The 11,025-nt window shown below is 44.2% G+C and overlaps 1 protein-coding gene across 1 annotated transcript; it reads right to left on the bottom strand.

The window, feature by feature from the left end:
• Positions 1-1,740: 1,740 nt before the first annotated feature.
• GZMM (granzyme M) lies at positions 1,741-6,696 on the bottom strand. The gene is made up of 5 exons (XM_064733982.1): positions 6,587-6,696; positions 5,749-5,893; positions 3,327-3,468; positions 2,993-3,205; positions 1,741-1,878 (listed from the first exon to the last, which is right to left on the bottom strand). Exons 1-5 carry the CDS (start codon positions 6,648-6,650, stop codon positions 1,741-1,743), a joined length of 702 nt encoding a protein of 233 aa, XP_064590052.1. The 5' UTR covers positions 6,651-6,696.
• Positions 6,697-11,025: the final 4,329 nt, after the last annotated feature.

Raw genomic sequence — 11,025 nt, 5'->3', positions numbered from 1 at the left:
TAGAATAGAATGAATAGAATAGAATGAATAGAAAGAATAGAAATGATAGAAATAATAGATAGAATAGAATAGAATAGAATAGATAGAATAGAATAGAATAGAATAGAATAGAATTAGAATAGATTCTTCTGGGCAGGATTTGGCAGCCTCAGGAAAAAAGAAATCTCAATATCAGCTTTGCAACCCTTGATTCAGAGCAGATTAAATGATGTAAAGAGCCCTGGGGATAAGAGGGGCCTTTCCTCAGCTCAGCCATGAATTTCCTTCCAAACTGGAAGAGGTGAATTTTGTTGGATCAGTTTGGAATTTGTTTGAGACAGAACCCTGAAGAACAAACCCTGTTGCCAACCCAAAGAGGGCACTCTGGGCATGGAAAACCCAGCAGAAATTTGCTCGAGGTGCTTTCCTTGTGCAACACCACCCACAGCAAAAACCACACTGATAACTCTGCTCAGCTGCAGCTTTTCTTGGTCAGGTGAGTGACCTGGGGACTTTTAGACATTTTGAATGATAAGGTTTGGAAAATATTTGGAGTCTTCACATCTTTGTCCTTGTGTTTTGTATCCAGCGCTGCCACAGATGTTGGAATGGCCTCTGACAAGTCACCTTTGGGCAAAGGTGAGCACAAGGAAAGGCAAACACTCCCCAGAAATGTTTCTGTAAATGAAATCCCAAACATCTGACGGAAGTGTTTGAGCTCCTCTCGCTTGGTCTCTTTCCAAATTCTCCAGATTAATTCCCTCAGGTTGCAATATGTTTAAGCTCTATTGTAGAAAAGGCAGGGGTTTATATATTTTTGTCTTAAAAACCACAACCAGAAATAAAATATTTCCTGACTTGTCAGGCCGTGGTGGGACTGTGAGGTTCCTCTCTTTGCTAAAAGATGACTCAGGGTGCCACAATGAGCCCTGGGAGTGCCAGAGGTGCCCTGAGGGGAAGGAAGGTGCTGGTTTGGTGTGGAGTGGCAGCCAGAGGTGGGATGGGGTAGAATTGAGAGGGGGGAGAGGATGGGACAGAAAAATCCCACCCAAGGACCAGCTTGGAGATCCCTGGAGGGAGTGAAGAGAGTCCAATCTGAAATCCAGACTGGAGCTCTCTTCTGGAGGTTTCTGGCAGAAAATGGAGAAATGGAGGTCACTGGTTTGGGGTGGAAATCTCCAGTTTGGGATTCAGCTCTTGGAGCTGTGGCTTCCTCCTGAGCTGCTCAGCTCTGGAGCCAGGGCCCCAGAGAAATCCAAACAGCACCAGGAAAATGCTTGGAAATGCTGATGAGATTTATTGGTTTTATGTGTTCTCACAACACTGGGGCTGCAGAGGAGGGGAGGAAGGAGGCAGCAGGGTTCAGAGGTTGGGAGAGCAGCAGTGAAGCACTGGGGGTGTCCTTGGAGCCCAGGAATGGGGCAGAGGACACCCAGACATGCCACAAACAGCAGGAATGCCAGGCTGCTCCCTGCATCCCTCTGATCTCCTCATGCAGGGTTTGGAACCCCCGAGGGTCCCAGGCACCCCCTGAGCTGCTGGCTCCTCTCTGGGGCTGTGCTGCTGCTCCCCTCCACAGCTGGAGCCACAGCAGGGCAGGAGCCCAGGGCACCAACCCAGCCCAGGCAGCTCCTCTGTGCCAGCCCCAGGGCGGGCAGAGCTCACAGAGAAACCCCTGCCACATCCACCAGGAGCTGCGGCAGAGAAAAATGGAAATAAAAGCTGGTGAGGACGGGGCTCTGCAGGGTGAGCTCTGCAGCGTCACAAGGATTTGATGACACTGTGGACCCAGGGCAGGTAAGGAGCAATGTGGGTGTAGAAGCCAGGCCAGTTGTTGTGCCGGTAGGAGAAGATGGCAAAGGCTTTGTTGTTGCAGACCAGAGGATCCCCAGCATCACCCTGTGAAAAAGAGGAGAGAGATCAGGGCTGGGTGGTGGAGCTGCAGGGAAGGAGGGAGGGAGGCTGCAAATTCAGGGCAGGATTTGCCCAGCAGAGCCTGGACTGCAGTGGGCGGGGATAACAGAATCACAGAATCCCAAAATCCCAGAATCCCAGAATCACTGAAAATCAGAATCCCAGAATCACTGAGAATCCCAGAATCCCAGAGTCCCACAATCACTGAGAATCAGAATCTCAGAATCAAAGAATCCCAGAATCACTGAAAATCAGAATCACAGAATCCCAAAATCACAGAATCACTGAGAATCCCAGAATCCCAGAGTCCCAGAATCACTGAGAATCAGAATCACAGAATCCCAGAATTCCAGAATAATGAGGTTAAAAGAGACCTCTAAGATCATCAACATTTCAACTATTCTATAGCACCAAGTGCCATGTCCAATCTTTTTTAAAACACATCCAGAGATGGTGATTCCACCACCTCCCTGGGAAGAGCATCCCAGTGCTTTATTATTCTTTTGGTGAAAAATTTCTTCCTAATATCCAATATCCACTGTGTCCTCTGGTTCTGTCAGTGCTGCCTGGTGGAAGAGACCAACCCCACCTGTCTGCAGCCTCCCTTCAGGAAGGTGTAGAGAGCAATGGGGTGACCTCTAATAAGGTCACCTCTGAGCCTCCTCTTCTCCAGCCACACAAGGGGCTGGTGGTGACAACAACAAGTTCTATTGGGAACAATAAAATTCCATTTCTGCCTTTCTGCTGGCTCCAGACACAAAACTCACTCAGACCAACAGTGAGGCTCAGGGTGAGCCATTGCTGGGACTGCCAGCTCCTCCTGTGCCATGGGAGAGCACAAGGAACCACAAGGATCCACAAGGTTCCACAAGGTTCCACAAGGATCCACAGGGATCCACAGGGAACCACAAGGATCCACAGGGAACCACAAGGAACCACAAGGATCCACAAGGATCCACAAGGATCCACATGGAACCACAAGGAACCACAAGGATCCACAAGGATCCACAGGGAACCACAAGGATCCACAGGGAACCACAAGGATCCACAAAGATCCTGTTGTCAGTTCCTCAAGCCTCCCCTCCCCGAGCACACTGACCTTTCCAGGTACCTTGGAGGATGAGCTCTGGCCACAAATGAGGTTGTCAGCAAGGCCTGGGTAGTGGTTGAGGCAGTCCCTCTGCCTGGTGATGGTGACAGTGGCTGTCCTGTCCCCCCAGCCAGCCAGGCTGCACTCGGTGCCGCCCCGAATTTTGGATTTCTCCAAGGAAATGGGCCTGACGTGGCCATTGCTGCTGGCATTGCCATTCAGCTGGGTGAGGACACAAAAAACAGAGATAAAAAGAGAGGAGAAAACACAGAGATGAGTGTTTGCCCTGGGATCTACCATCCCCTGGTGCCCCAGGGCTGCAGCTCAGGGTGCTGATGGTTACCTTCAGCAGGAGGATGTCCTTGCCCTCCTTGGGGCTGGAAAAGCCGGGGTAGCTGTGGTACTCCTTCACCTGGAAGGTTTGCCAGCCTCCCTCTCTCCTCTGCAGGCTTTGGGCTCCCAGGATGACACTCAGAGGTTTGTGCCTGGTGACATCGAGCACAGGGGGGTCACCAGCCTGTCCCTGTCCCACCTGGGGACACTGAGGTTCATCCCCCAGGGCATGGCCAGGACAGTGTAATTACACAATGCAGTGTAAATAGATATTCCCCATGCACAAAATATATTATATCATTATATAAAGATACATATTTATATACATAATTATATATAGAATTATATATATAATTTATATATATATAATATAAATATATGTATTTATGTACATTATATAAATATATATTTATATAACAATAATTATATCATATGTACAATATAATATACAATATATTCTATAATACGTAATATTATATATTATAATATATAATATATATTATTATATATTATTATATATATAATTAAATTATATTATATATTATAGTATATATTACAGAATATATTGTATATTATATTGTACATATTATATCATTATATAATGATATATATAATTATATATATAATTTATATATATATAAAAATATATGTATTTATGTATATTATATAAATATATATATTTATATAACAATAATAATATACAATATACAATATACATTATATAATATATAATATATAATATATTATATATTATATATTATATATTATATATTATATATAATATATATAATATAATATATATAATATATATTATATATAAACATATATATTCTATATTTATATAGATATAATTAATATATAAATATATTATATGTATAATTTTTTAAAGAAGAACGGTGAAACCAAGGAGCTCTGCCAGTGAATCTGCCCAGCCAAGAGGCAGAGCAAGGGCTCCTTTATCTCCTTTTTCTCCTTTATCTCCTTTATCCCTCCTTTATCTCCTTTATTTCAGTGCCCAGACCTCAAGCTGGCCACATTTGTTCCAATGTTCTCCTTGTTCTGGGCTCCACAAGCCCTTGGAAGTCCGGGGCTTTCTAAATCAGGATATTTATTTCTAAATCATTTATCATTTATTTCTAAATCCGAATATTTATTTCTAAATCATTTATCATTTATTTCTAAATCAGGATATTTATTTCCAAATCAGCCCTGAGCTGTGTGGGAGCCACACCTGGAAAAATCCTCCTGTCCATCCATACCCCAGCCAGAGGGGTAGAAAAGGGCTGGGCAAGGAACTGGAATATTCTTAGGAATACAGGAATTTATTTCATAGGGAACAATTCTGCCAGCAGAGATTTTGATGGCAGAAAGGACAAAGCCTGACAGCGAGGGGAGAAACCACCCTGAGCTCCCATTGCTGATAGCTGGGGAAGACAAAACAGGTCATGGAGGGGGAAAAATCAGGGAAAATACCTGAGGGTGGGCTGGGAGGGAGATGGGGCTCAGGGCTGGGGATGGAAATGGAGCTCAGGGCTGTCCCACGTGTGTCCCCAGGAAAATGGGGCTCAGGGCTGTCCCCAAGGCTGTCCCAAAGGTTGGGGAGGGAGATGGGGCTCAAGACTGTCCCCAAAGTGTCCCCAAGCCTGTCCCCAGGGAAATGGGGCTCAGAGCTGTCCCCAGGGCTGTTCCCAATCTGTCCCCAGGGCTGGGAGGGAGATGGGGCTCAGAGCTGTCCCCAAAGTGTCCCCAATCTGTCCCCAGGGCTGGGAGGGAAATGGGGCTCAGAGCTGTCCCTAAGCTCAGGGCAGGGATGGATATGAGGCTCAGGGCTGTCCCCAAGCTGTCCCCAAGGCTGGGAGGGAGATGGGGCTCAGGGCTGTCCCCAAGCTGTCCCCAGGGCTGTCTCAAGGACTGGGAGGGAGATGGATCTCAGGGCTTTCCCAAATCTGTCCCCAGTCTGTCCCCAAACCTGTCCCCAGGGCTGGGGAAGGAGATGGGGCTCAGCACTGTCCCCAAACTGTCCCCAAGATGTCCCCAAGCTGGTCCCCAGGGAAATGGGGCTCAGAGCTGTCCCCAGGGCTGTCCCCAATCTGTCCCCAGGGCTGGGAGGGAAATGGGGCTCAGAGCTGTCCCCAAAGTGTCCCCAAGGCTGGGGAGGGAGATGGGGTTCAGGGCTGTCCCCAATCTGTCCCCAAGCCTGTCCCAAGGGCTGGGAGGGAGATGGGGCCCAGGGCTATCCCCAATCTGTCCCCAGTCTATCCCCAAGCTGTCCCCAATCTGTCCCCAGGCTGTCCCCAAGCCTGTCCTGCCACCCAGGACATTTCCAGCTGTTGGCTGAGGTGCCTCCAGCTGTGACCCCTCCCCAGAGGAGCTGTTGCTCCCCAGGCCCTGGAGGTGCAGAGCCCTCGGTGCAGGGCACGGCAGGGACTCACTGCAGGCACTGAGCCGCCGTCATCACCCAGGCTGGGGCCACCAGGAAGCCCCCACAGCTGTGGTTGTCCTTGCCCTGCAGAAAGGCCACGTAGGGAGCAGGCTGGGGCCTGGCTTCTCCTCTCTCCCTCCACCTCCAGGGGTAACCTGCAACGGATGGGGATGGGAATGAGGATTTTGGAGGGCACAGAGATGAGATTTATCCATCCCCAACCCACTCTGACACCAGCAAGGGGCTATTTACAGATGTGAATGAGACAAGACTGCTGGGGAACATGCCTTGAGCTGTTTTATTTTCCAGCATCAGTCTCATTACATGGCTATGGCAATGGGAAGATGCCAGCAGCTCACAATCTAGGCAGCAGACCAGAAAACTTAATGTTACAACTCACTTTATAACCTTCTTGACCAATCACACAAAGCAAAAGCACATTGACAGTATTTATATCTGTATAGTATATATTCTATATTGACAGTAGTTCTATCCAACCACTATAAGCACAGGTACCTTTGGTTAAAACAATGCTTGCTTATTTCAAATACAACACCTGCTTGTAAGCCTTAAAACACAACACACAGAGCTCCATTATTAAGCTTTAACCTTCCTAATATCTTGCTAGATAAACTTTCTGCAGCTTAGAGAGCTGTTCAGACAAGCATTAATACACAGATCATTGTTCTATTCATCCTTGCTTTTCTACAGTTTAAATAGTTTTTCTGCTGACCAATCTCATGGCTGCTGCTTAGCTCTGATCACAATTCTGCTGTATCTGACGCCTGCCTTTTGCAGCTTTCCCCAAAACCCTCTGATTTTATAAATTCCCAACCCACTCTACTTACTGCTGCTGGCTGGGGGGCACATCACCAGCACGAGGGGCAGCAGGAGGCTCTGCAGGTGCTCCATCCCAGCCTGCTGTGGGTCCCTTCGAGCTTCTGGGGTCTCACCCCGCTCCCAGCAGGGTTTTATAGCCCCGCACCAGACTCCAGGAAACCACAGAAGGCAGACTCATCTGAAGAATCTCTCCACAAGTTGCATGTTCAGCAGGGCGAGAGGGGAATTCAGTCACTTCTGGCTTTGGGCACCAGCCCACCTCCATCACGGGCTGATCTGAGGGATCTGACGTCCTTCTAAAGGCAATTTTAGAACTCTGTGTTTGTTCTGGGAGCTGTGGGCAATGCAGCCACCCTCACCTCTTTGACTTCCAGTGAGCTCTTCCTTTGCAGCTTCTCTTCTTGGAAAGCCTCTTGATTTTTATCAGGAGCCCCACATGAATGAGATTTCTTTCACCTGATGCATCACTTCCATCGGTTCTAATGATGCCTTGTGAAACCAGACAGAGTTAATTAATTTATTTATTTAATAGGAGGCCTCAATGGATCCATCTTGGGCAGCACAAGGGCCCAGCCAGGGCTGAGCCCGAGACGAACTAAAACGGTCACAAAATGAACCCAAGATGAACCAAAACTGTCACAAAATGAACCCAAGATGAACTAAAATGGTCACAAAATGAACAAAAGATGAACCAAAATGGTCACAAAGTGAACACAAAATGAACCCAAAATGGTCACAAAATGAACCCAAGATGAACCAAAATGGTCACAAAATGAACCCAAGATGAACCAAAATGGTCACAAAAATGGACAACAGGTCATGGGGTCTGTTGTCCCCAAGTTCTGCCCCATTTGCATCTTGCAGTTCATTGTCCAACTGCAGCCCCAGCCCATGCAGGGCTGCACCCAAGATAAAACCCAAAAAGTCACAAAAATGGACAACAGGTCATGGGGTCTGTCACTTTTATAACTTCTGCTCCATTTTTATATTGGAGTTAATTGTCCAATGCCAGCTCCAGCCCATGCAGTCCCATCCTGCTTGTTTTTCTCTGTTGTTTGTGCTCTTGGGCCTGAGATTTGGATCATTTGTCTTTGGTCCCCAGCTGGGGCAGGAATTGTTTTGTCTCCCTGCTCTGAGCTCACCATCCCCTGATAGGAAACCCAGACACTTTAGTGTGTACCTTATTTACCCTGTGTAAATAAAATACACACTAAAGCAGCACAGAACCTGAAAAATATAAAAACTCAAACCTGAGGCATCACCAAAGGCTGTGAATGGCAGGTGAGGACCCTTCTGCCCTCCTTCAGTAACCCCTGTCTTGGCTAATGGAGGAAAATGGCCATGAATGTGTTTGTGACATGGTTGTGATGATACTGGGAAGAAATCTTTCCCTGGGATGGAATTCAGAATTCCCAGAGCAGCTGTGGCTGCCCCTGGATCCCTGGAATGTCCAAGGCCAGGCTGGATGGGATTGGAGCAGCCTGGGATGGTGAAAGTGTCCAGGGATGGAATGAGATGATCCCTAAGGTCCCTTCCAGCCCAAATTCTGGCATTTTCCAGAAAAATCCAACCCTGAGCATCCCCATCTCACCTGTGACGAAGCAGGGCTGATGTTTCCTCGCTGCCCTCACTGCCGGTAAATCAGTTTCCCCCTCTGCCTCCCGTGCCAAGTGGGCAAACCCCAGTTTGAATTTACCAAGCTGCCATTCTCGTGCAAAGCCTGCAGCAGCTGGAGCTTCAAGGAAAACCCTGACGTGACAGAGATTCATGCAGCACAGATAAGCAGCTGCAGCCTGTTCACTTGCAGATTTGTGAGCCGATAGCAGCTCTGAGCAGCAGCCCAAACATGGACCCTTCTGCTGGAGGCTGAGCTGACTCAGTTTCCCTCCATCCCAGGCAAGAATTTGGAGGATTTGTGAGCAGAAATCCGAGCTGGGCTGGGGGAACCTCGTCCTGAGCAGTGGGAAAGGCCCTGAGAGCAGGGCAGGCACCTTTGCCCCTGCACTGCAGAATGGTTTTGTATATTTAAAATTCCCCACTGGTTTTTCCCACCACAAACCAACCCACAAAGTCTCCCCCTGACATCACAGAACATCCTCACCCCTGCCAGGGACTTCTGCACTCACTCATTCATCAGAGCTAATTAGTGGAACTCTAATTGTGGAATTTTAATTTTTTTAGGGTATGTAGTACAATTGAACAAGCATTATTGTTATTAAGGTTAAATTGTTGTTGTAAAGTTTGAATATTTTGATGGTAAAATTGATGAGATTGTTGTTTGTGGTTAGGATTTGTTAAGGGAATGAGAGTATTAGTTATAACTTTTTTTTGGTGGAAAATTCTAGTTGTGGAACTTTTTTTGGGTATGTAGTAATAATCAAATGAGTATTGTTGTTATTAAGGTTAAATTGTTGTTGTAAGTTTGAATATTTTAATGGCAAAACTGATGAGATTGTTGTTTGTGGTGAGGAATAGTTAAGGTAATGTTGGCAATGAGAGTATTGGTTATAAAGTTAATTTTTTTTTTTGTGAAAAATTCTAATTGTGGAACTTTTTATTTTTTAGGGCATGTAGTAATAATTGAACAAGCATTATTGTTATTAAGGTTAAATTGTTGTTGTAAAGTTTGAATATTTTGATGGTAAAATTGATGAGATTGTTGTTTGTGGTTAAGATTTGTTAAGGGAATGAGAGCATTAGTTATAACTTTTTTTTGGTGGAAAATTCTAATTGTGGAACTTTTTTTTGGGTATGCAGTAATAATCAAATGAGTATTGTTGTTATTAAGGTTAAATTGTTGTTTTAAGTTTGAATATTAATGGTAAAATTGATGAGATTGTTGTTTGTGGTGAGGAATAGTTAAGGTAATGTTGACAATGAGAGTATTGGTTATGAAGTTAATTTTTTTTTTGTGAAAAATTCTAATTGTGGAACTTTTTATTTTTTAGGGCATGTAGTAATAATTGAATGAATATTGTTGTTATTAAGGTTAAATTGTTGTTGTAAAGTTTGAATATTTTGATGGTAAAATTGATGAGATTGTTGTTTGTGGTTAAGATTTGTTAAGGTAATGAGAGCATTAGTTATAACTTTTTTTTGGTGGAAAATTCTAATTGTGGAACATTTTTTTTAGGGTATGTAGTAACAATCAAATGAGTATTATTGTTATTAAAGTTAAATTGTTCTTGTAAAGTTTGAATATTTTGATGGTAAAATTGATGAGATTTTTGTTTATGGTTAGGAATTGTTAAGGCAATGTTGGTAATGAGAGTATTAGTAATAAAGTTAAAAATTTTTTTTGGTGAAAAATTCTAACTGTGGAACTTTTTTTTAGGATATGTAATAATAATTGAATGAATATTATTGTTATTGAGGTTAAATTGTTGTTGTAAAGTTTGAATATTTTAAGGGTAAAATTGATGAGATTGTTGTTTGTGGTTAGGAATTGCTAAGGTAATGTTGGCAATGACAGTATTAGTTATAGCATTTTTTTGGTGAAAAATTCTAATTGTGGAACTTTTTTTAGGCTATGTAGTAGTAATTGAATGAGTATTATTGTTATTAAGGTAAAATTGTTCTTGTAAAGTTTGAATATTTTAATGGTATAATGAGAATATTTTATGGTATTTAATGGTATAAAGTTTGAATATTTTAATGGTTGGCAATGAGAGTATTAGTTATAGCATTTTTTTGGTGAAAAATTCTAATTGTGGAACTTTTTTTTTAGGGGATGTAATAATAGTTGAATGAGTATTATTGTTATTAAGGTTAAATTGTTGTTGTAAAGTTTGAATATTAATGGTAAAATTGATGAGATTGTTGTTTGTGGTTAGGAATTGCTAAGGTAATGTTGGCAATGAGAGTATTAGTTATAGCATATTTTTTGTGGTGAAAAATATTGGAAGAGAAGTGTGATTTGAATACATATTTTAAAATATGATTCAGTGTGTTGTCAAATTGTATTTTATAATTTTAGTAACATATTGAATAAAGATTGGTGATTAATTTTAGAAAAAACAACTTCATTTAACCTCTGTCCCCATCACCTCCCCCTGGGAACTCTTGGCTCTCTGTGTACTCAAGAGAAGCCACCAGGAAGGAGCTGGAAGGAAGGAGATGGGAGGAAATTCAGACTCCAATGTCTGAAATGAGCCCTTGAGCATCCTTTGAGGAGAGAACTCATCTTTGGGCATCACCCAAAGGTGCAGGGAGAGGTTTGGGTTACCGGGGGACAAGGATGTGCCCAGCACCAGCCAGGTCCGGGCCCTGCAGGGAGGAGAGGAGGATGTGGCTTTGGGGTCAGGCACTTCTGTGAACCCAGCTCCTTCAAAACCCTTTCAGCTCAAACCTTCCTGTGCTTCTACCCCAGAAATGGGGATGGATTGTGGGAGCAGTGAGTGTGTGACAGCTGGGATTTGGGATGTGCCTCCTCTCTGGGATCCCAAAG

This window comes from Zonotrichia leucophrys, chromosome 28 (genome assembly GCF_028769735.1).
Source record: "Zonotrichia leucophrys gambelii isolate GWCS_2022_RI chromosome 28, RI_Zleu_2.0, whole genome shotgun sequence".
Classification (NCBI taxonomy): Eukaryota; Metazoa; Chordata; class Aves; order Passeriformes; family Passerellidae; genus Zonotrichia; species Zonotrichia leucophrys.
Note: the sequence above shows the minus strand (reverse complement) of the source record. Positions and strands in the feature narration are given on the sequence as shown.